The following is a 25944-nucleotide window of genomic DNA, read 5'->3' as shown; positions in this document are numbered from 1 at the left end:
GCCGGGGGGGGCCCGGCGTGGCCCGGCGTCTCCTCCGCGCGGGGCCGGAGGTGATACGCCGAGTTCCCGGGAAACACCGGCGAGCGCAGTGGTGCGCGAGGAGTTCAGCTTCAGGGACATCTGTTAGGGACCTCTCCCGTTCAGAAATGCTCTTTCCGAATCTCTTTATTACTTGGTTATTAAAAGATAGTGGAGTGGATGCCATTAATTCTGTGAGTTGCAGACATTTCAGGTAAGGCGGACGGTGTGGCCGGTCGGCACGTCAGGCGCCTATGTGAGAAGTTAGACTGTGCCCTTTACCATGGCCCATGGCTTGCCGAGAAGGAGCGCACTGAAAACCCTGTTCCGGGGCAGTTGCTATGAAATGTAAGTGTCTGCATCGCGGTGAGCGTTGGCCAGGGCTGCGGAGTGTCCTTGGGAAAATGAAAGTCCTGGAGACCCTATGTTCCCGCATGAGAGAGTGGACTAGGTGACGTGTTTTCAGTTATCTGAATACGGATTTTTTTTTTAAGGGAAATGCTTTTTTTTTTTTTTTTAAGATTTCATTTATTTATTCATAGAGATAGAGGCAGAGACACAGGCAGAGGGAGAAGCAGGCTCCATGCGGGGAGCCCGATGTGGGATTCGATCCAGGGTCTTCAGGATCACGCCCTGGGCTGCAGCCCGCGCTAAACCGCTGCGTCACCGGGGCTGCCCAAGGGAAATGCTTTTAATTAGAATTTATGAACTATCTTGGTCTTTACAACAAAACAACAGAAACTGAGGTTTGGAGAAGTGGGTTGATCAAACTCACACAGTCATGTAGTAAATAAGTGACAGGGATGGAAGTCTGTCTTCTTACTCCAAAGCAACTGTCACCTATGTTAAAATAGCTCTGTAGATAGTGTAAGCCTAACCAAAAATGTCTTGGTGTCAAGTATATCTTTTTTTTTTTTTTTTAAGATTTTATTTATTTATTCATGAGAGAGACACAGAGAGAGAGAGAGAGGCAGAGAGAGAAGCAGGCTCCATGCAGGGAGCCCGATGCGGGACACGATCCCGGGTCTCCAGGATCACACCCTAGGCTGAAGGCAGACGCTCAACCACTGAGCCTCCCAGGCATCCCTGTGTCAAGTATATCTTAACCAAACACCTAACTGGCTATACAAAGAGTCAGTTTTGCCTCCTGTACACTTTGGACAACATGTGTTTTGCAATCAGGAAGACCTGGGCTTGTGCTTCCTTGAGCTGCCCATATATTAAAATTGGAATAAAAACAGAGAAGATTAGCATGGGCCCTAGGCAAGGATGATATGCAAATTTGTGAACCATTCCATATTTTTGTTTATTAAAAAAAAAAAGATGTATGTATTTACTCATGAGAGACACACAGAGAGAGAGTGGCAGAGACACAGGCAGAGGGAAAAGTGGGCTTCCCACAGGGAGCCGGATGTGAGACTCCATCCCTGAACTCCAGGATCACTACCTGAGCCAAAGGCAGATAGATGCTAAACCGCTGAGCCACCAAGGCATCCCCCATTCCATATTTTTAAACTGCAGGGATCCCTGGGTGGCGCACTGGTTTGGCGTCTGCCTTTGGCCCAGGGCGCGATCCTGGAGACCCGGGATCGAATCCCACATCAGGCTCCCTGTGCATGGAGCCTGCTTCTCCCTCTGCCTGTGTCTCTGCCTCTCTCTCTCTCTCTGTGACTATCATAAATAAAAAAAAAATAAAAAAAACCATATTTTTAAACTGCAAAGCTAATCTGTATCATGTACTGAACTGATTTAAAATAAATCTACATTTTTTTGGGGGGGGGGGAGATCTGAGCTCTAAGCCAGGGCCTGCACTTGCTCCGTATGTCACCTTGAGTAAATTATTTAACTTATCTGTATCTTAGCCTCCACATCAGTAAAACACACATATCAATACTTGTGTGTATGATGTGGAATACAAATCATGTAAAATACTTGCACATTGCTTGACATACAGTGAACCCATAATGAACGTGGGTGGCTGCCACATGGTATTTTTCTCTGTAATGTCCTAGTGCTACATTGGTTTTTTTGTTTGTTTTTAATTTTTGGATTTGTTTTTTAGCTTCTCTGCCATGGTCTATGACATATTTGCCATTATGAGTCAGTTGAATTTCTCTTTATAAACAATATTCTAAGAAGTAAGAGGAGACATCGTTTGGGGTTCTAAAACCAGAGCTTTAGGAAAACCAGAGCAAACTCATCAATGCATTTTATTTAGTTTTGCCATTTCAGTATGTCTTCAGACCTTGAACTATAGGCAAGTACCATGTTAGTCAACATTATTATAAATGTAATTTTTGTATTAAAGGTAGTTCTGTGTCTGGAAAATAATTTAAAGCACTGATTCTGCAGTTTGGGTTATGTAGAATGTAAAAAAAAAATTATATTTATTTGAGAGAGAGCACATGAACAGGGATGCAGGGCAAAGAGAGCGGGACAAGCAGACTTCCCACTAAGCAGGGAAACTATGTAGAGTTCCATCCCAGGACCCTGAGACCATGACCTGAGCTGAAGGTAGATAGATGCTTAACCAACTGAGCCACCCAGGCACCTGGTTATGTAGAATTTTATACCATGAATAGTTGCTGCAAAACCAGCACCTTCTCTATCATTTTTTTAAAAGATTTTATTTATTTATTCATGAGGGACAGAGAGAGAGGCAGAGACACAGGCAGAGCCCGATGTGGGACTCAATCCTGGATCCTGGGATCACGCCCTGAGCCAAAGGCAGAACCCCAACCAATGAGCCAACCAGGCATCCCTATTTTGTGTACACTTTTTATAATCTAAAAACACATAATGGAAAAATCAAGGTAAGAAGTTGTCTTAGCAAATGAATCCCAAACAGTGTCACTATCATTCTTTTTCTCTTAATTTAGCTGTTCGTATAAACATGATATCAAACACTTTCTTATAAGAATGATGAGAAGGGGGGATCCCTGGGTGGCTCAGCGGTTTAGCACCTGCCTTTGGCCCAGGGCGTGATCCTGGAATCCGGGGATTGAGTCCCACATCAGGCTCCCTGCATGGAGCCTGCTTCTCCCTCTGCCTGTGTCTCTGCCTCTCTCTCTCTTTATTTATTTATTTATTTATTTATTTATTTATTTATTTATTTAATAAATAAATCTTTAAAAAAATACACAAAATATTAAAATAGAATAGAAGCATTTGAAAGGAAAATAAAAATGCTTTCATTTCCCTATTCCCATCTCTCCCCTGCCATCCCACTCAGAGGGAAATGTCTTATATTTTTCTAGAATTTCTGTCTGCTATACAAGACATACACACATATAGACATATACACATGTATATGTTTTTACATGTGATTATGTTGAATTTTTCTCCCTCCCTCACCGTATCTTGTATAGTAATCATTAAGACCTTAGATTCTAGAGTCTGATTTTCTGGATTCAAATCCTAAATCCATGACCAACACATCTGTGATCTTGAGCAAGTTTTTCTACTCTTGTTTCCCAATCCATAAAATGAGCATAATAATAGCACTTGCCTACCTCATAGGGCATCTATGGTAATTAAATGTGTTCATATGTGTCAACTGATTAAAACAGTACCCAGCATATAGTAAATGCTAGATTAAAATTAGCTGCTTTATTGCTCATCTTTCCAAATCCACATATAAGGATAAACCTCATTCTTTCATTATATGTATGTACCACAGTTTGTTTAACCAGGCTCTTCTTGGTAGACATTAAGACTATTTTGTGGGATTATTATTATTATTTTTATAAACAGCGCTTCAGTGAACATTCTTATAAATACATCTTTGTGCCCTTGTTCAAATGCATTTATAATAATTGTAGACTTCAAGTAGCTCCTTAAAGTTACATGATAAAGTAGCAAGGAGGAAAACCAGTAAGCCTGGAAATGAGGAATGGAATATCCTCATTTCCTCTACTTGTATCAAAGCAGGTCTTTCTCCTTTCCTAGTGCAATATGAGTTCATATTGACTATATGAGATGAGAAGCATGGAGTTGGTATTTTAAATTTCCAAATTAAAATACATAAAACAATTCGTTTGAAGTTCGTGGTGATTATTTTTAATATTATAGTTTGGGATTTCATCCCCTTCTCCAGTTTTCTGAGGATTCTTTTGGTACTAGTGCTTTTAAATAACAATCCCTAGACTAAGTAACCAGCTCAGTTTCTTAATTCACTTCTGAGTCTCTGTTTTCTTGTCTACCCACATGGTGCATTAAAATAAGATCACACACTCAAAGCCTTAGTGTATGCCAACCACTCCTCTCAATGCATGATTATTCCCTCTTTTCCTTCCCTAATATGACCATATTTGTGATCAGCCATAAAAAAATTGGAGCATACAGTTCTTAAACCATATCCTCTTAAAAGACATGGAAAGATTGGATTGACTATAGGGAGGCTGTTTTTGATCAAAAGTTCCTGTCATTATGATTAATGATAATTTTTGAATATATCTCTACATTAGCATATATACATTATGCATTGATATATTTAATGTAAGACTTCTCCTCTGACTAAATTTACAACTCTGGAAAATCCTGAATTCCTCTCATAAACAAAATGTCAGGGATCCATGGGTGGCTTAACGGTTTAGTGCCTGCCTTCGGCCCAGGGTGTGATCCTGGAGTTCCAGGATCGAGTCCCACATGGGGCTCCCTGCATGGAGCCTGCTTCTCCCTCTACCTGTGTCTCTGCCTCTCTCTCTCTGTGTCTCTCATGAATAAGTACATAAGATTTAAAAAAAAAAGTCTAGTGGAAAATGGAACTGAGAATTAAGATGTCTTCTATATAACCCACAATAGATGCTTAGTGATATTTATTGAATGAATTAGTGAATTTTTGCCCCAGACAGGAACCTTGGGAACTTGCGCTACTTACAAAGACCTGGTACACGAACCTAGCCAACATCAAGTTGCCTTTCTTGGAAGAAATTGCATTTGGTAGTCCTGTACACCTCAAAAAAAATAAAACCGCTAAGAATATTTGCCTCCCTTCTGCAGAATGTAAGTTCTATATGAACTGTTTTAGGAAATAGCAATTTTTATCTGTATTATTTTGCTTATTATCAGAGAAAAAATTATTTATTTATTTTTAAAGATTTTATTTATTTGTTCATGAGAGACATACACGGGGGTGGGGGGGCACAGACACAGGCAGAGGGAGAAGCAGACTCCCTCCAGGGAGCCCGATGTGGGACTCCATTCCAGGTCTCCAGGATTAGGCCCTGGGCTGAAGGCAGCGCTAAAACGCTGAGCCACCCAGGCTGCCCAAGAGAAATGTTTAAATATGTTCATTCGCATCCATACCCTTCATCTGTGTAGCCCCTCTTATTTATTATTTAAGAATGTGAGTTTTGCCATGTGGTTAAATGTTTGTTTTTAACAATATTATGCCTGGTGAAAAATGTCAGTTGGATTGCTCCATGTATTTTATTTTCCAGCCATCAGACTTGAAAGGGAGTATGAAATGAAGCGCTTGAATCACTTGAAATGTCAGGAAAATGTAGCCGAGGAAATTCAGTTTTCCCTAAGAGAAAGGCCAGTTGGTTTGAGAAGACCTCTTCCACCTAAGTGATCATCATCTCATAAAGGAATCTGCACACTGTGCTTTCCACATCCAAAGGCAGTGAAGGTCTCCAGCCTTTCACTTTCACAAGTTGGTTTGGGAAGACCTTTTTGACCTAAGTGATCATCATCTCATAATCAAATCTGTACTCTGTGCTTTTCATATCTAAAGGCAACGAAGGTCTCCAACCTTTCACTCCAACCTTTTGCTGTGCATATTCTGGTGCAGACATACAAATGCCTACTGGTGGATGAGCCGGCTCCTGTGGGTTGATGAAACAGCTCTGACGGATCTTCTGGGTCCCTGCCACATATTTCTTCCTTTGAATTGCAAGTGATGACACTGTAAGTAGATTAAAAAGTAGCAGGAATTGAGTCATTTATGTGATTATTCATTATGATTTTTATAAAATGGCACAAAGGGAAGAGGAAATTCTAACCCAGAGATACTATATTGGTTTTTTGTTTGTTTTTTAAGATTTTATTTATTTATTTGACAAAGAGAGCTCAGGGGGAATGGCAGACAGAGGGAGAGGGAGAAGCAGAGTTCCCCACTGAGCAGGGAGCCCAATGCAGGGCTCAGTCCCAGGAGCCTGGGATCATGACCTGAGCTGAAGGCAGATGCTTATCCAACTGAGCCACCTAGGTGCCCCATAGATACTATTTTGAATTTGTATTTTTGAGACACCAAAAGGAGAGAGAAATTTTTTTTTAATTTTAAAAATTATTTATTTATTGAAATATTTTATTTATTTATGAGAGACATAGAGAGGCAGAGACATAGGCAGAGGGAGAAGCAGCCTCCCCAGGGGATACTCAATCCCAGGACTCTGGGATCACCACCTTAGCCAAAGGCAGATGCTCAATCACTGAGCCACCAGGGTGCCCCCCCCCATTTTTACAATTTTATTTTTATTTTATTTTTTAAAGATTTTATTTATTTATTCATGAGAGACACACACACAGAGAAAGAGAGGGGAACAGACACAGGCAGAGGGAGAAGCAGGCTCCATGCAGGAGGCCCGACGTGGGACTCGATCCCAGGTCTCCAGGATCACACCCTGGGCTGAAGGCTGCGCTAAACCGCTGAGCCACCTGGGCTGCCCCCCGATTTTTTTTTTTTAAGATTTCATTTATTTATTCATGAGAGACACAGGCAGAGACACAGGCAGAAGGAGAAGCAGGCTCCACGCAAGGATCCTGATGCAGGATTCTATCCCGGATCACAGGATCACACCCTGAGCTGAAAACAGATGCTCAACTGCTGAGCCACCTAGGGCCCCCCCCACCCCCATTTTTTTTTTGAAGATTTCATTTTTAAGTAATCTTTACATCCAACATGGGGGCTTGAACTCACAGCCCTGAGATAAGGAGTCACATGCTCCACCAACTGAGCCAGCCAGGCACCCCAAGAAAAATTCTTTGAAATATGATAGACTAAAAATTTTGTTTGGTTAAGAAAAATTTTAGATTTCATTTTAGCAACTCCTCAGTTTCCAATGTTCAGTGAACCATCATTTACTATTCTCATGCAGTAGTTTATTTATTAATAAATAAATAAATAAATAAATAAATACATAAATAAATAAATAAGACCAATGCAGGGCTTGAACTCATGACCCTGAGATCAAGACCTGAGCTGACTGGGCCACCTAGGCACCCCTTTCATGTAGTACTTTAAAGTAAATGGTAGAGGGATGCCTGGGTGGCTCAGTGGTTGGGCTCCTGCCTTCGTCTCAGGGCGTGATCCTGGAGTTCCGGGATCGAGTCCCATATCGGGCTCCCTGCATGGAGCCTGCTTCTCCCTCTGCTTATGTCTCTGCCTTTCGTTCTCTCCCTCTCTTCTGTGTCTCTCATGAATAAATAAATAAAATCTTAAAAAAAAAAAAAGCAACCAGAACTTACTTTTTGCTTTTGTTTCCCTAAAGAAAAATCATCTTTTCCTTTTGCCTAATTTCATAGTTTCCCTGGAATGCCCTTGGAGCATGTGGAACATAATACGTACGTGAAAATGACATGAAAATGCAAAGACTTCATTTTAAGGAAATTGCTTATTTTACAGAGAGACTAGAGAATGAGGATTTGATTAGCAGAAAAATGGTAGACTAGCATGCACCAATTTTCTTAGAATTTGAACCCAATACAGCACACTTGGATATGATAGTTCTATTTAAGTACAATTTACTGTTTGTTAGATGAATCAGTGGGTGTTTAGCATCTTCTGTTTTCTTAGCCTTGTTCTGAAAGACCTCGTGGCCTAGTGGTTAAGAGTTCATACTTTACATCTGATGGCCTCCTTCAGCTCTCGGCTTGGCTGCTTATAGGGATGTGACCTGGGAGAGTTGTTTTATGTCTCTGAGCTTCAGTTTTCTTACATGTAAAACAGAGATGATACTGGTACCTACTTCCAAAGTTGTCTTGAAGATTAAATGGAAACTGGACCACAATGAAAACTACTCTAATGGTTATTCTGGTAATTACTGTGAGCATTACTACCCTTGTACAGCTATAATCTCAGGATCAAAGATGTATTCTGTTGACTTGACTCTGTTGATCTTTGTGGAGACCAAAAGTCTTGAATTTTCAAGAATTGGGTTTTTTTCTTGTCAATATATGAATGTATGTATATGTGCCAGACTATATATGACCTGATTTTTTAGTTCAAAATCTGGCCATTGTACCTATGGTATCTCCTGATCACTTCTGTTTAAAAACAATAATTTCTGACAATCAGTTTGTCACATGTCTTTTTCTTAAAAGAAGCATGGAAAATTTGTGTGCAAAAAGCCATATTGTAATACCTTTCCTGTGCAGTCCAGAAACATAGATACCATTTTATGGTCTGCTCTCAGGAACCATGGGGGAACCTTAAATATCTTACTCCTCACTTCAGAGCCTTACCACCCTAGTTAGTCACATTAACTGGGGGGATGAGCTATATGCTTCTATATTTCTTCAGAGCTGTTGTGAAAATGAATGAAATGTATGTCTGCTGGCTAAAAGATTTTCAGAAGAGAACATTTTATTTTTTGTTTTAAAAACTCTTTTAAAAATAATTTATTGGGATGCCTGAGTGGCTCAGAGATTTCGTGCTTGCCTTTGGCCCAGGGTGTGTTCCTGGAGTCCTGGGATTGAGTTCCACGTTGAGCTCCCTGCATGGAGCCTGCTTCTCCCTCTGCCTGTGTCTCTGCCTCTCTCTCTGTGTGTCTCTTATGAATAAATAAATAAAATCCTTTTAAAAAAAGAATTTATTTATTTATTTGAGAGAGAGTGTGCAGGCATGAGTGCAGAGAGGGACAAAGGGAGAAGCAGATTCCCTGTTGAGCAAGGAGCCTGACTCTCGGGGCCCGATCCCAGGAACCCAGGATTATGACCTGAGCTAAAGGCAGAGGCCTAACTGGCTGAGCCAACCAGGTGCTCTTGGAATAAAACATTAATATTTCTTGAGAAAATTTGGGATTTGAGAAAACTTTAGTTTCCCCTTATTCTCTAGAAAGAAAAATGCCTGCTTGCAGCTTTAATATTCTTCTAACTACATTATAGGCAGATATTTCTGAGCCCGTTTAAAACTATTGTTTAATGCCATAATAATTGAAATGAAACTATATCAGAAAATAAATTTGAATAATATATGTTTATATCTCTCCCCTAAAATGACATGAGAGCAGGAATGGTTTCTTACTTATGTTAGTACTCTATTGCCTATACTTATGCCTAACTCATGTAGGCACTCAGTGTACATTTATTGATTATTGATTGAAAATTTACTTATGGTCAAAAGTCAATAATATGAAGTATTTTTTATGTACTGTATCCTTACTTTTTATGGTAGAGTCAACCATGATTTGATTGAATATGGGCTCAAACAGTTTACAATAGAGTTAAGGCTGAACTAAAATGTAATTTTACATAAAATATCTTAAAGTTGGGATGCCTCAGTGGCTCAGTCAGTTAAGTGAGTGACTCTTGATTTCAACTCAGGTCATGATCTAAGGGTCATGGGATCGAGCCCTGCTTTAGGTTCTGTGCTCAGCGGGGAGTCTGCTTGAGATTCTCTCTGTCCCTCTGCCTCTCCCCTGCTCCCTCTCTCTAAAAAAATAAATCTTTAAAAAAGTCTTAAAGTTATAAAAATCTGTTTTAAACTGATAAAAATTTTATTTGCACACTAAAATTTTGTTTCTTTACATCTCTGAATCCATTCACATTGTTATCAATATTACAAGTTACATATTTTGTTGTTGTATATCTGTTAATGTAAACTTACAGTTATCTCTTACATTTTGTCTCTTAAATCCCATCCCAGAATTAAAAGTACTCCACCATTACAGTATCACAGTATTCTGTATTTATATATTTATCTTTACTGGTGATACCTATACTTTCAGATGCTTTTGTGTTACAGTTTAATGCCATTTTGTTTTAAATTAAAGGACTCCCTTTAGCATTTCTTTTTTTTTATTTTATTTTTATTTTTTTATTTATTTATGATAGTCACAGAGAGAGAGAGAGAGAGGCAGAGACACAGGCAGAGAGAGAAGCAGGCTCCATGCACCGGCAGCCCGACGTGGGATTCGATCCCGGATCTCCAGGATCGCGCCCTGAGCCAAAGGCAGGCGCCAAACCGCTGCGCCACCCAGGGATCCCCCTTTAGCATTTCTTATAGGGCAGATGTAGTGATGATGAACTGCCTCAGTTTTTGTTTATCTGAAAAAGTCTTACTTTCTCTTTAATTTTTGAAGTTCAATTTTGCCAGATATGGTATTCTTGGTTGGCAGTTTTTTTCCTTTCAGAACTTTGAATATTTTATTCTACTCTCTTCCAGCCTGCAAGGTGTCTGCTGAAAAGTCTGTTGGCCACCTATTAGGAATACCTTTATACACATTGAGTTGTTTTTCTCTCACTGCTTTCAAGATTCTTTTGTGATTTTTAGAAATTTGATTATAAAATGACTCAGTGTGAATCTCTAGTTGGAGTTTGTTGAAATTCTTAAAGTTGAATATCCATATTCTTCCTCAGATTTGGGAAGTTTTGGCCATTGTTTCTTCAAATAGGCTCTCTGCTCCTTTTTCTATTCTTCTAAGACTTCCATAATGTGTATATGTGTATCTTCTTGATGGTACCCCCCAAAGTCTCTTAGACTCTCTTCACTTAAAAATTTTTTTAAAAAAATATTTTAGGGATCCCTGGGTGGCGCAGCGGTTTGGCGCCTGCCTTTGGCCCAGGGCGCGATCCCGGAGACCCCGGATCGAATCCCACGTCGGGCTCCCGGTGCATGGAGCCTGCTTCTCCCTCTGCCTGTGTCTCTGCCTCTCTCTCTCTCTCTCTCTGTGACTATAATAAATAATAAATAAAAAAAAAATAAAAAAAAAATAAAAAATAAATTTAAAAAAATATTTTATTTATTTATTCATGAGAGACACACAGAGAGAGGCAGAGACACAGGCAGAGGGAGAAGCAGGCTCCATGCAAGGAACCCGATGCAGGACTTAATTCTGGGACTCCGGAATCATGCCCTGAGCCCAAGGCAGACACTCAACCGCTGAGCCACCCAGGCATCCCTCTCTTCACTTTTCTTCATTAGCTCTGGTCTCTTGATGCCATCCTAGAATGGTATCAGAAAAAAATCTTCTAATTCAATATTTTCCTGGGGTAAATCTTCCAATTTTGCAAGAGAAAATGGAGATAAAGAGGAAAAAGAACACAACTGGTTATTGTGTTTTTCAAATGTAACAAAAGTAGCCCAAACAAGAAAATGAATTTTCATGCTCCATCACCCTACAGCCCTTCTGAACTCATGGCCAATTTTATTTCATTTATGTTTACTCACTTTCCACCCCCACCCTCTCAAGTCCCAAACAACAGATTATTTTTTATCATATTTTATTATATTTTTAATAAGTTAGATTGAGGGGTGGGGAGAGAAAGAGAGACATAGGAGAGGGGCAGACAGAGAAGGAGAAGCAGACTTCCTGCTAAGCATTGAGCCCAATGAGGGGCTTGATCCCAGGACCCTGAGACCATGACCCAGGCCAAAGTCAGATTCCCAACCAACTAAGCCACCCAAGTGCCTCCCACAAGATTATTTTGAAGTAAATTCTAGACATCATATTAGTTCATCTATAATTGTAGAAATGCAAATTTCATAAATGTGAATATTTCCAATATTTGTAAGGGATGGACTGATTAAAGTGTACGTAGGGGCCATAATCCACCCCTGTGGGCCGACAGTTTGACTTTTTTTTTTTTTAAAGATTTTATTTTATTTATTTGAAAGAGAAGGAGAGAGAGAGAGAGTGAGAGAGAGAGAGAGAGTGCCCAGAGGAGAATGAGGGAGAAGCAGACTTCCTGCTGAGCAGAGAGCTAGATGTAGGGCTTGATCCCAGGACTGTGAGATTATGACCTGAGCTGAAGGTAGACACCTAACTGACTGAGCCACCCAGGTGCCCTCACAGTTCTACTTCTTACTGGCAAGTTGTATTAGGTGGTTGTTGTTTCAGAATGTTTAGAAGCTATTGTCTGAATTATCTTCAGATATTTTTTTCTATCTGTGATATGGTGGCTTACATGAAGGTGATTTGCTCTTAGGAATTATTATGTCAGTGACTCATTTCATTTAGTGATCCTTAGGCCTGGAAAAAGCTGTCAGGAACATGGTTGGGGGGGTCTATATATAGTCTTGGTTGGATAACTTTGAGGAGGTGGAACTTCCACATTTCTAGTTCAGATTTGCATTATAAAATTCAAATTGCTTTACATAAGATGCTTATCTGCCAAGCAGAGCCACTCCCAAAGTTTCTTGTTTGAGTGTCCAGGATTATCTGTTACCCAAGTTGTACCACTTCTCTCTACCTTTTTTACACATCTGTCCTCTCCAATTGTTCTTTCTTTCATTTGACTATTTTTCCCCCTCCGTCCATGTTATTACTATGACAGCTGAGTTGCTAACTGCTTAAAATATGGAGAATACCATTTTATAAGTACACAACCAAAGACCAGTCTTTAGCAAAAATTCAATGTGTTTCTATTTCTTTAGAAATCAAAACCAATTCACTGTTTTCTTTAAAAAAATTAATCATATCCAGCTGTATCAACATATGTTTTGGACAGTAATGGGATTAATTATGTGTTTGTTTTTGTAGTTCACATCCCAGTGAGTAGCTCATACTTTCCCTTTTAGGGTCACCTACTTCATCTGGACTGGAGATAATACCTCCAATAATTTTTTTGAAAACTAGAAATGTTTTTCAATCTAAAGTCCACAAATCTGTACAATGTATTTAACATTGTTGCTATTAGTAAGTTTTAATTTTTTAAAAAAGATTATATTTGCTTACTTGAGAGAGAGCGAACACAGAAAGAGAGGGAGAAGCAGACCCCTGCTGAGCAGGGAGCCCTATGTGTGGCTTGACCCCAGGACCCTGGGATCATGACCCCAGTTGAAGGCAGATACTTAACCCACTGAGCCACCAATGCGCCCCAGTAAGTTTAATTTCATAAAAATCAGATTTATGTAAGACAGTAGTAGGAAGAAAACTCAGGTTTTAGTTAATGGATCTGGGTTCCAATCCCCTCCCCCCTTTCCCTGACTCATTGGGTATCCTTGAGAAAACAACTTCTTCTTCTTTCTTCGTTCTTCTTCTTCTTCTTCTTCTTCTTCTTCTTCTTCTTCTTCTTCTTCTTTTCTTCTTTTCTTCTTCTTTCTTCTTTCTTCTTTCTTCTTCCTTTTTTAAAAAGATCTTACTTATTTATTCATGAGAGACCAGAGAGAGAGAGAGGCAGAGACAAAGGCAGAGGGAGAAGCAGGCTCCGTGCAGGGAGCCCGATGCGGGACTCAATCCTAGGACTCCAGGATCACGCCCTGGACCGAAGGCAGGTGCTAAACTGCTGAGCTACGCAGGCGTCCCACTGAGAAAACTTCTTAATTTCAATGGAACTCAGACTGTTTCGCTTTTAAAAAATTATCATTTCTGTATATGTACAGAATAGCACATTACTTATGGTTATAGCCACATTACTTACAATAGCCAAGGTATGGAAGCAGCCCAAGTATCCATCAATTGATGAATGGATAAAGAAGTGTTTATATATATATATATATATATATATATGACATATAGAAGTGTTTTAGGGTCACCTACTTCATCTGGACTGGAGATAATACCACTTCATATATAGAAGTGTTTTATATATATATAAAACACTTCTATATGTCATATATATATATATATATATATGGCTGGAATATCATTCAGCCATAAGTAAGTATATATATATATAAGTATATATATAAGTATATATATATATAAAAGTATATATAAGTATATATATAAGTAAGTATATATATATAAAACACTTCTATCCAGGGAATATATATATATATATGGCTGGAATATCATTCAGCCATAAGTAAGAATGAAATCTTGTCATTTACAATGACGTGGATGAGTGAGAGAGCATAATGCTATGTGAAAGAAGTCAGAGAAAGACAAATACTATGATTTCACTCATATGTGGAACTTAAGAAACCAAAAGAATGAGCAAAGGAAAAAAGGGAGAGACAAATCAAGAAAACAGACTCTTAATTAGAACGAACTGTGGTTATCAGAAGGGAGGATGGGAGGGGGAATGGATTAAATAGGTGATGAGGATTAAGGAGTACACTTGTGATGAGCACCAGGTGTTGTATGGAACTGTTGAATCACTATATTGTACACCTGAAACTAATCTAACACTGTGTTAACTGGAATTAAAATAAAAACTTAAAAAATATTATCAGTTATGAATGTATTTTAAAGAGTAAAATAAAATTTGTTTTTTTATTTTTAGAAACAGTAGCTTTGGGGCATCTGTGTGGCTCAGTGAGTTAAGCCTCTGCCTTCAGTTCAGGTCATGATCTCAGGGTCCTGGGATTGAGCCCTGAGCTGGGCTCCCTGCTCAACGGGGAGCCTGCTACTCCCTGGCTCGTGCTCTCTCTCAAATAAATACATAAAATCTTAACCCCAAACAAATAGCTCTGTGGATCCTTACCACTCATTTCCACTTCTATGGAGGCAACTAATTTTTTTCTTTCACTTGTTTTATTTACCTTTGTATCTCTAAATAATACTTTGATTTTGCTACTTCTTGGATTTTTGCTTTTTAGGTATTGACTTCCCAGTATAGAAGATAGCTTTTTTTTCCCCATTTCTTTCTTCCATCCTCAACACACCTACATACCATTTCTATCTAACTGTAAATATAGATTATAATTTTGGTTAGATCAGTATTAAATGTTAATGTTATTATCATATTATTCTGTGAATATTATTATATGTAAATACTTCACGGCTGAGCTATATAGTAGACTACTATTATTTTTCCTGCCATTGTATGTATGTGCAATATTTAGTATTTTAGTAATTAGAGTTAATATTTGCTTAATTTACAATGTATTTATCACTAAATCAACTCCGAGCTCTTTGCTAGTTGTCAGTCTTATTCTATCAGATGGCTTCTATCATTTTGTCTTCCTGAGAAGTCTTCTGAGAAGTCTTGTCCTGCTTTACCCTGCACTGTTTATTTTCAGAATCATAAGTATCTCTTCTATGACTTCTACATTATCATTATGGGAATTCACTTCACACTCTTTGATGTAGGTGCTTCTGTTTCTTCTGTGTCTGACTACCCTCTTTCTTGGTTTATTATTGTTAATATTTTTCGTTGGACTCCTTTACCTTTATTATTATAGACATCTAGGTAATTGGGGGCAGAGAAAATTGTAATGAGTGATGGAAAGCCTGCCATTTGGCTTTTCCTGTACATTCAATACCCAGCATCCTGGGCTTCACAGGCTCTGATTATTGATAACAAAGTATTATTCAGCAATTCACAAGCTGCAGGGTAACTGTAAAAATGAGAGCACCCTTGGACAGTGTTGTGGGTATAGTGCTCCAAAGTCTTTTCATTGCCATAATCCTCTGAAGGATCGGACCAAAGCAGGTCACACACTGGCCCAAAGCCTAGAGATTCTTTAAACCTGTCTAATTTCTTAATGTCATCTAAACTAGTAATTTCAGGTGACATCCCTCCATGTACACACAGAAACTGCTGGTTTAAGAGGGCGGCAAGAGGAAGACAGTCAAATGTCTCCATACATGCATCATACACCTCTTTAGATTATTTAATTAGACATTCCAGTTTGAAGGTGAAATAGTCTGTAAGATGCCTTCTTGATTTCATGATTTCCTCAAAGCAGAAATATCGTTTTGGCATGATTAATCTTTAAACTCCATAAAACAGCACACTCTGTACTGAAATAGCCTCTGTCCACATGGTCACCCAGAAAGAGGTAGTGTGTGTTACTAGGTAATCCTCCAACTTCAAACAACTTCATCAGGTCAAAGAGTTGTCCATGAATGTCACCAGACACTGTGATTGGAGCCTTTAATTCTATCATGGTCTTCTCTTGTCTCAGGATGGCAGTCCCATCATTGATTATCTTTAAGGCTGTTTTCTCTTCCAGTTGCCCTTCCTTCACCAAATGGTTTTTCAAAACATCAATTTCCCTTTCTCAAATACTTCCTTCAAAGTAAGCTGTTGGGTTAGAGGAAAGGGAACAGCTTTGATGACATGTTTGGTGGTGGAGAGGTGGAGGTTCCTCCCGACATGGTCTTGTCGGCTTCCTCCCGCCTCCTGGCGACCTCCAGAGGAGCGCCTCTGCCTTCGTGTCCAGTGGTGTCAGCTCTCCGGGGCCAGTCTGCTCACCAAGCTCTAGCCCTGGCTCCTCCCTGGGGCCCAGGTACCAGAAGGAGGTGGCTATGGCAGCCTGGCCTTGAACCCCACTGACAGGATACAGGCTCACTGGCTGCTCCCTCCTAAGGCAACGAGTCGGGAGCACCGGTGGCTAAGGGAGGCCAGTTTAATATTATTTTTTTAAATTACAGTGGAGCATATCCTCCAGGAGTGACCTGAGGAAGGGTGCATGGGAGGAAATTTTTTTGAGGTCTTACTGTCCGAAGTCTGTATTTTACTCTCAGATTTCATTGACAGATTAGCTGAGTGTGGGATTATAGGTTGTAAAGGATGTTCCTTTAAAGTTGTGAAAAATTTGTGTATTTCTTTTTAATTTTTAATATTGTTAGCATCCCAAAGCCTGGATATTTTTCTTGAGACCTGCCTTTTTTTTTTCTCTCTGGAAGCTATAGCATCTTATTCTAGATCCTACTGTTCTGATAGGAATCATGGTATAGGACTAATAATCAATGTAGCACAGTGATTTGGAGCATTGGGTGTAGAGCATGAGCCACCTGGGATTGAATACCAGTTCCACCACTTATTAAGCTAAGGGATCCCTGGGTGGCGCAGCGGTTTGGCGCCTGCCTTTGGCCCAGGGCGCGATCCTGGAGACCCGGGATCGAATCCCACGTCGGGCTCCCGGTGCGTGGAGCCCGCTTCTCCCTCTGCCTGTGTCTCTGCCTCTCTCTCTCTCTCTGTGTGACTATCATAAATAAATAAAAATTTAAAAAAAAAAAAAAAAAAAAAAGCTGTGTCATCTTGGACAAATTATTTAACTTTCCTGGGCTTTAGTTTCTTCTTCTGTTAAAAAGTGGGTAGTAATAAGGGCGCCTGGGTGGCTCATTTGGTTAAACATCTGACTCTTTTTTTTTTTTTTTTTTTAAACATCTGACTCTTGATTTCAGCTCAGATCATGATCTCAGGGTCATGAAATCAAGCCCTGTGTTGGGCTCTGCATTAGGCATGGAGCCTGCCTAAGATTTTTTTTTCCTTCCATCTGCCTCTCCGGCAACTCATGTGCTTTCTCTCTAAACAAAACAAAACAAAACAAAACAAAACAAAACAAAACAAAAGTGGGTAGTGATAGTTGTGACAAGTAAATGAGTTAAATATGTAAAGCACCTAGAGCAGTGCCTGGCACAGCGTAAGCACTAACACAGGATTAGCTTCTCTTACCATTACCCGTTGTGCTTAGTACTACACAGGCCCTTGCAATCTGGAAATTCATTTCTTTCAGTTCTGGGAAATTACATTAAATTTTTGGTAGGTATTTCCACCTTTTCATCTTCTCTATACATTCTGGAAGTACTATTATTCATATGCTACATCTTCTGCACTGGCCTTCTAATTTTTTTACCTTTTTTCTCCTGCTTTCTGTGTTTTTGTCTTTTGCTCCAGTTTCTGGAAGAAGCTATCAGTTTCATTCATTGTTAAGTTTTTTATTTCTGCTATTCATGTTTTCCTCTGAAGGCTTACTCCTCTCCTTTTTAAAAAGTAGCCTATTTTATTCATAATCTATTCATAAACTATTTTCCCTTAGCTCTCTGAGTTCATGAAATAGATTCCTTTCCCTGCATTGTATGTGTTTACTCAACACTGTTTTTCTGTTAATTTTTATCTCTGTCTTTCATGTGAAGAGCTCTCCCAGTAATTTAGATGTGACAGCTCATAGCTTAAGGAAGTAAGGGTGGCATGGCTAATACATGTCTGACTCAGAAGTCACAGAAGAAGTAGGAACCACAAGATAGTGTCATGGATTGGATGTGGTTGAGTGAGAAGATGTGGGTGAAGGAAAGGGAGGAATGTAGGATGAACTCCAGGTCATGGGTTTGGGAAAGGAAGAATTGTCTTGGGTGTGTGGAGATACAGTAATTTTAGGTATGTTGGTATTTGAGGTTCTTGGTAGACATGAGTGGAGATCTCTAGTAGCAGTGGACTTTACAGGTATGCTATTCAAGAAGGAGTGAGCGTAGAGAAGAAAGGTGAAACCATAGATGTCTTTGAGCTCATCCAGCAGGAGTATGCAGAATGACCGAGGGGGTGGTAGTGAACATTCTGAAACTTCGTTTGGCAGTGTAGAAGAGGCAGACCTTTAGGGAAAAATGGCTTAGATAACAAAACCCTAGGTGAATTGCATGCTGCATTTTATTTTTAATGAAAAATATTATGGTATAGAAATTTAATAGTAAATAATTGAAATTTTTGGAGAGGATCTTCATTTTTTTTAGTTGATAAAAATTTCTTCAATGAAAATATTTTCTCAAGGGTCAGAGGAGGAAGAGAGAAGGGAAAAGAGAAAAGAAAAAAAAAACCCATATAATAAAAACTTAGATGTAGAAGCTCTTTTGGGTGCTCTATTTATACCCTGTAGTCCTCACAACAACCCTACAAAAGAGAAAGCTCAATATTAGAGCAGAGCAGAGTTCTAACATCAGAGGAGGAAGTTTGGGGACAGGGCAGATCTTAAGTCAATGATTGACAGGGCAGCAAGCATGAAGGGGAGAAAAGAACTCTTCCTTTGTTTTCTGTCATTAAGTACTGTTTACATCCAGTGTAGAGCAGATTTAGGACATTCAGTGTAGGGCATGGGCTACCTAGGATTGAACACCAGTTAGACCACTTAATAGCTGTGTCATCTCAGACAAATTACTGGGGTTTGCTATACTTGGCTTCTCTAGCCTTTTTTCATCATGGTCTTCAGAATAATCTTTTTCATTCCAGTAAATGGTGCTGCTTCCATTCCATTTTGTAGACCAAAAACCTAGGGGTCATCTGTATTATCTTAAAAATTCTTGAAAAAGTGCCACTTTGGGAGAGAGTGATCAGAGGATTTGATTTCTCCTGTTCCTCCCTATATATGCTTTTATGTCTCTTTTTTTTTTAAAGTAATCTCTACACCCAATGAAGGGCTCGAACTCACAACCCAGAGGTCGAGTCATATGCTCTTCCAAATTAGCTCCTTCACCTAACCCCTAATTCTTCCAAAACTAAAATAACCTCCCTAAAGTAACCTCCCTAAGGTGACACAGCTTTAAAAGAGGTAGAACTGAGGGCTTCTGGGTGGCTCAGTTGGTTTAAGTGTTTGCCTTTGGCTCTGGTCATGATTGCAAGGTCCTGGGATTGAGCCCTATGTTGGGCTCCCTGCTCAGTGGGGGAAGTCTGCTTCTCCCTCTTCCTCTGCCTCTTCCCTGGCTTATGCTCTCTCTTTCTCTGACTCAAAGAAATAAATGAAATCTTAAAGAAAAAGAGGTGAAACTGAGATGGAATTCTAGATCCATGTGAATTCAAAGTCTAACCTTTTCAGAAGACTATGCTTAGTTCTCCTTTGGCCTGGTTGTCTATATGGCCTATTAAGCAAATATTGGAGAATATGGCTGGTATGGGGCATGTAGGTCCTTTACTAAAATTTGGAATGAGGGGTGATTTTAGCTCAGTGGTCCTCTGTGAAGGGTGATTTTTGCTTCCCCCTTCCCTCAGGACATTTGGCAATTTCTTTAAACATTTTTGGCTGTCTTAACTACAGGATATCATAAAGACATCTTATGAATAAAGTCCAGGGATGCTGCTAAATATCCCACAATGCATTGGACATACCCCCACAACACATAGGACATATCACCACACAAAGAAATTTGCAGCCCCAAGTGTCAGTGGTGTCAGACTGAGAAACCCTGATTTAGTTGATTGATTTAAGCAACTCAGGACACATTGCTGAAACAGAAGTTTGGATCAGACTGCATGGCTGGGGTAGGGTATTTCCCCAAACGAAATGCAGACCGTGACAGGAGGAAGATGAGTGCTGGGCAGCAATTGTCATGAGCTAGATGTCTCCTGTATTCTTTTGGCTACTAATATTCACTCATACTCTTCTTTCTGTATTATGAACCCCCCTCATTTATTTCTCAAAATTGTATCTGGTTATTGCAACTGCTCCACGTCCAGGATTTCAGTTGTCTCTAGTCTGGATCTTGCAACCAAAGGGCTAAATAATACACCATTAGCCATAACACAGTTGGCATGCCATGATGGATAGATACATATCATGAAAAAGTTTGGCCCTTTAGTCTCACAGGTGGTCTTGGGCCACAGACATGGCATTCTTCCTTTGGTATTTGGGGGAAGATGGCCGAGGAGTTGCTGAAACTATTCAGACTTCACTTAGCCATCAATCCACCATTAGGGACCTCAAAGTGAAAATCATTTATAATTTTCTTTCACTTCATTTGGGAGACAAAGGGGGGAAGGAACAGACAATAAGGACATTGTTAGGGAAGGTTAGAGATGTTTTCATTGTACTTCAGAACTAATAGAACCTATAAGAAGAACCTAGTGATCGTGGCTTACTTTTTTTGGAATTATGGACATAACATATTAGTCTTAATTGATTCCTAGGGAAGGCAGTGTTGTCAATGTACTGGGAGTCTCAGGCTCTATTTTCCAATTTTCTAGTAGGCTTCTACCTTCCATTCATGTCTCCTTACAGTTTCAGTCCCTCTCCTCTTTGAATTATCCACCTCCACTCTAAGGACTTGTTTTGCTCCTTGCAGCTTTCACAGCATTGGAATGTAGGTGTCATCATCTCATGGTCTGCAATTGCTGGTGTCATTTTGTCTTACATCGAATTAACTTTCTGTCAAAGCAACTCCTTCCAAGTTCCAGAAGCAGACTTCCTCTCATTGTGTTAGAGATTGCTCACCAGAGGACTATTTACTGTTGGAATTTAGTCTCCTCCTTTCACCACATTTGTAGAACAGGTAGGATAAGCACAACATGAACCCAACATACAAACATTTACTGGGCTGTGTTACCTACACCACCTCCTTCCCCAGAAGCGCTGTTTTATCAGAGCTCAGGTGTTCCCAGGAGAATGGCCTTTAGAAATCTGGCAGTGTAGTTTAACATATTGAAATTGATTTACATGAATTGTGGAAATAGCTGACATAATTTCCTTCAAGATAAGAGGAGGCTTATTTCCTAATGGCAATTTTCTTTTATCATGAAATCACATGACAAGTTGTGTGTGTGTATATAGATATAGATATCTATCCTTCTATATATCTTTTACCCCTCATGGCTCTTTTAGTATTTGAAAGAAATTTTCTAAGCTATGATACAAGGTTTTGAAAAATTAGAAAATTAGAAGCAGGAGCAAAGGAGACTATTTATTTTTGATACTGACATTGTTATTTTTCTGGGTTAGATGCAACAGATGTTATTAATAATAATAACTAACACAATAGCTAATATTTATTGAGCACTTAAAATGTTCCAGGCAGTAGCTAGAAAATGTCAGATCAAAAATCTGGAAGTATATACCAGATGCTTGCAGTTGATCCCCGGTTTTCCTGTAAAATGTAGACGCTTGAGCTCCACAGCACCCTTTATTTTGATTAATTTTGGTCAGAGTTCTAGGTGCATGTTCTCTGGCTTAGCAGTGGAAGGTGGAGAAAAAACACTTCTGAGACTTTTCAAGCAAAGGCTTTAGGGTTTAACCTCTGTTGAAAATATATAAAAGTAAAGTATATAAAGAACCATTTTCAGCATTACTGAAAAGTGTGTGGCTTTCCCTGGTCCTACCCTTCTTTTTGGGGGGCAGTTCAGTTATGTGGTCAAAGATTTGTTTGCTTATATATTCTTTTAGGGAGGCCACTATAAAGTAGCTTACAACCTATAGCAAATGCTAGGGATTATTTCTTGAATTTAGGATCATGAGTGTTTGAATTGGGTAGCTACTTCAAAATAAGACTATTCGGACATGTAAATTAGGATATTCCCCTCTTCAGCATGGCTATTATTCTTTCACAATGTCAGTCAGCACGTTTTCTGTACACCTGTTGCCGCACCTGATAAGGCCTGTGAGTTAAAGGTGTAGGAAAGTGAAGAATAATGACCAGGATGTGACATATAGTTTGAGTGGCAGGAATAATATATTTTTTAAAGATTTTATTTATTTATTCATGAGAGACACACAGAGAGAGAGAGAGAGGCAGAGATACAGGCAGAGGGAGAAGCAGACTCCATGCAGGCAGCCCAACGTGGGACTTGATCCCGGGACTCCAGGATCATGCCCTGGGCCAAAGGCAGATGCTCAACCACTGAGCCACCCAGGCGTCCCAGGAATAATATTTTATATAAGTGGAACTCATGAACTTTTATTACTTCATCTATTTTTTATGTATAGTATGAACCCTAGATTTGACTCCTATGATCTTGCTTATTATTTCTTAGCTTAGCTCATGGCAGATTGTTTAACCTCTAAAACTTTCTCTGCTCTCACGGGTAAATGAAGATAATAATGGTACCTGAATGATAGGATTGTTGGGAGGATTAACTGAGACATGTGTAGGGGAGGAAAACATTTTTTTCCCCTCCCCATCTTGGACTCTCCAACTGGGACCCTGTAAATTAGACCAAAAGACAGATTAACAAGGGAAAATGAAGTTTATTAACATGTGCATTGCAAATACACATGGGAACCCTCAGAAATGAGTAACTCAGAGAGGTGTTAGAACTTGGGTTTATATATCATCTTAAAAGAATAGAGAAGTGACAAGATGAAGAGAAAGGACTTTGAGCCTATAGGGCAGGAAAATTGTGGGAAGGCAAATATATGGGGGAACTAATGGTAGGTAAGGGCTAGTTTTAGCAAGGTTTGTATGTAGATTCCTCTGATGTAGATTTCTCTGGGCTGGTAAGAGTCTAGAGGTGTATCTTGGGGTTAGCTTCTGTCATTCCTGGTAGAAAGGGAAAGGGAGACACCTTTACCAATTTATGTCTGTCTTTAGGCATATAGAGGGGGGACAGGGAGCTGTTCTTGTATTTGCTTCTTCTCAGTTGCCTTTTGCTCAAAATAGTCCTTATGCCAAAGTGGCATATTCTGGTGTAGCATATTCTACTACCCTTCACATGTAAGGGACCTATCATAAGACCTGGTACATAGGAAAGAATAAGTGGTAGTTGTTTTTAATGTTATTATCACAGAAAATCAGTATCAGTAATTTGCTCTAGTGGTTGACGAATCCAATTAGTCATATTCATTACAAGATTTTCTTCTTATAATTCTGTGAAAAAAATTTTTTAGATATTTTATTTATTTATTTATTTATTTGAGAGAGAGAGCATTAGCAGGGGTTGGAGCAGAGGGGGAGGGGGAGGGAGAGAAAATCACACCCTGGGCCAAAGGCAGTGAAGCAGACCCTATGCCGAGCACAGCCTGGTGCAGAGGTTGATTCCAGACCCCAAGATCATGACCTGAGCTGAAACTAAGGGTCAGTTGGTTAGTTGACTGAGCAACTCAGGTGCCCCAAGAGTCTATGAAAATTTATGGTTATAATCTATTAAAAAATTAAAAAAAATTTAAATAAAAAAAATTGTATGGTTCTAATCTTAATATCATCTAATGAGCTGAGATCAGAAAAGGTCATTGGGAAAAGGACCACAAATACTATTATAAATAGTATGCCACCTGTGCAGGTTAACACGTCTTTCCAGTTGATTCTAGGTGCTTCATTTTCCCTTCTGGTTATTTTATTCTGAAGGTGGAGTAGGTATTGTCTCAGGATCAAGAGTTTGTCAGCCCACTTGTCTATGTTCTGACTTGGCCCATCAGTCCTTCTCACGCCCTTACATTCCATTTTCTGCAGGTATCTCTTTCTGGAACCTTTGGTATTTGTGAGCCTCCCTTATAAAAACCAAAGAACAAAGACAGTGATTGAGTCATCTCAGCAGTCTGGCTGCTCAGAATCATCAGACTGTTATCAACTTTTTGGAACTGCTTAAAATAACCACAATTTCCTCTATCTCTGCTCCTTTTTCTTCAGCTCCTTTTTTCTTAATTACAAAACAGTAATTCACAACTGTTTCTGTATGGAATCCTATATATAGAAGCAATCACTGTGAAAATTTTAGAATTAAATTTGGTGTCTTTATGTTATTATTTTAAGGATTCATTCATTCATTCATTCATTCATTCTCTAGATCCAGTGAGGGACTCGAACTCACAACCCTGAGATCAAGAGTTGCATGTTCTGCTGACTGAGCCATCTTATTATTTTAACATGGCTGGAAGCATTCTATTCCTACCTATATCTACCTATCTTTTTTTTTTTTTTTTGCTTTATCTTCTAACATAAACATTTTTCATTTTCAAAATGTTTACATTTTAAATAGCTCCATAATATCTCATTGAATCATAATTTACTTAAATTTATTTCACTTTGGGAATTTAAATTGCCAGCTTTCTGCATTTATAAATAGTCACGGTATTGTAAATAAGAATGTATTTATTTATTTATTTATTTATTTTTTGTTTTTAAAGATTTTATTTATTTATTCTTGAGAGATAGAAGGAGAGACAGAGCCAGAGACACAGGCAGAGACAGACTCCATGTACCGGGAGCCCGACGTGGGATTCGATCCCGGGTCTCCAGGATCGCGCCCTGGGCCAAAGGCAGGCACCAAACCCCTGCGCCACCCAGGGATCCCTAAGAATGTATTTATAAATAACAATGCCATTATAAATAGACACATTTCCCCTCCCAAATTAATAAATTTTTTTAGTATTGTAGGTTATTTATCAAGACAGCTTTTTTTTAAAATTTTTATTCATTTATGATAGTCACACAGAGAGAGAGAGAGAGAGAGAGAGGCAGAGACAGAAGCAGGCTCCACACACCGGGAGCCCGACGTGGGATTCGATCCCAGGTCTCCAGGATCGCGCCCTGGGCCAAAGGCAGGAGCCAAACCGCTGCGCCACCCAGGGATCCCCCAAGACAGCTTTTTATACTTACAGTGACAAAAGCTATTTGGTACAAAGTGCCAGGCTTTTCCCTGAAAGGTTATATGAATTTTCAATTCTTTCTGCAGTATAAGAATATACTTTCACTTAACTTTTATCAACAAGGGATATTCATCTTAAAATTGTTTTCTTAGTGATAGCACATATTAACTTGTTCAATGTACTTTAACAATTATTAGTGATGTTGATTTCTGTGTATTTTTTTCTCTATGATTGTGAACTTGTGAATTTTCGTTCAAATACTGGGCTGTTTTTTTCTGCAAGATGATGGTATTTTTGAGGTTTGTTTTTCAAAAAAATAATAGAATTAAGTTTGTTTTTAAAAATATTTTATTTATTTATTTGAGAGAGAGAACATGACAGAACCTGAGCAGAGGGCAGGCAGAGGGAGAAGCAGATTCCCTGCTGAGCAGGGAGCCTGATCCTAAGACCCCAGGATCATGACCTGAGCCGAAGGCAGACACTCCACGGACTAAGCCACCCAGGCAGCCCCTAGAATTATTTTATTTTATTTTATTTTATTTTATTTTATTTTATTTTATTTTATTTTATTTTATTATTTTTTTAGAATTAGTTTTTTTTAAAGGTTTTATTTATTCATGAGAGACACAGATTGGGAGATAGAGAGAGAGAGAGAGAGAGAGAGAGAGAGAGGCAGAAACACAGGCAGAGAGAGAAGCAGGGTCCATGCATGGAGCCTGATGTGGGACTCGATTCTGGGGCTCCAGGATCACACCCTGGGCCAAAGGCAGGCGCTCAACCACTGAGCCACCCAGGCATCCCTAGAATTA

The 25944-nt window shown here is 39.3% G+C and overlaps 1 protein-coding gene, 1 non-coding gene and 1 pseudogene across 2 annotated transcripts; 2 read left to right on the top strand and 1 right to left on the bottom strand.

The window, feature by feature from the left end:
* Positions 1-231: 231 nt before the first annotated feature.
* Positions 232-5881, top strand: C6H4orf36 (chromosome 6 C4orf36 homolog). The gene is made up of 4 exons (XM_041760251.1): positions 232-366; positions 4868-5022; positions 5460-5650; positions 5756-5881. The coding sequence occupies exons 1-3, from the start codon at positions 302-304 to the stop codon at positions 5591-5593; spliced, it is 354 nt and encodes a 117-aa protein (XP_041616185.1). The 5' UTR covers positions 232-301; the 3' UTR covers positions 5594-5650; positions 5756-5881.
* LOC121493989 lies at positions 1215-1322 on the top strand. Its single transcript, XR_005988638.1, has one exon. It is a non-coding gene; the product is annotated as a U6 spliceosomal RNA (small nuclear RNA).
* LOC121492670 lies at positions 5700-16299 on the bottom strand (annotated as a pseudogene).
* Positions 16300-25944: the final 9645 nt, after the last annotated feature.

The sequence above is a fragment of the Vulpes lagopus genome, chromosome 6, assembly GCF_018345385.1.
Source record: "Vulpes lagopus strain Blue_001 chromosome 6, ASM1834538v1, whole genome shotgun sequence".
In the NCBI taxonomy this organism is placed as follows: domain Eukaryota; kingdom Metazoa; phylum Chordata; class Mammalia; order Carnivora; family Canidae; genus Vulpes; species Vulpes lagopus.
Note: the sequence above shows the minus strand (reverse complement) of the source record. Positions and strands in the feature narration are given on the sequence as shown.

Coding starts and splice junctions, on each gene's coding strand:
- C6H4orf36 (XM_041760251.1), top strand. CDS start 302: ATGGCCCATGGCTTGCCGAGAAGGAGCGCACTGAAAACCCTGTTCCGG. Junction 367..4,867: donor CGGGGCAGTTGCTATGAAAT/GTAAGTGTCTGC, acceptor TTTTTGCCCCAG/ACAGGAACCTTGGGAACTTG. Junction 5,023..5,459: donor TTGCCTCCCTTCTGCAGAAT/GTAAGTTCTATA, acceptor TTTATTTTCCAG/CCATCAGACTTGAAAGGGAG.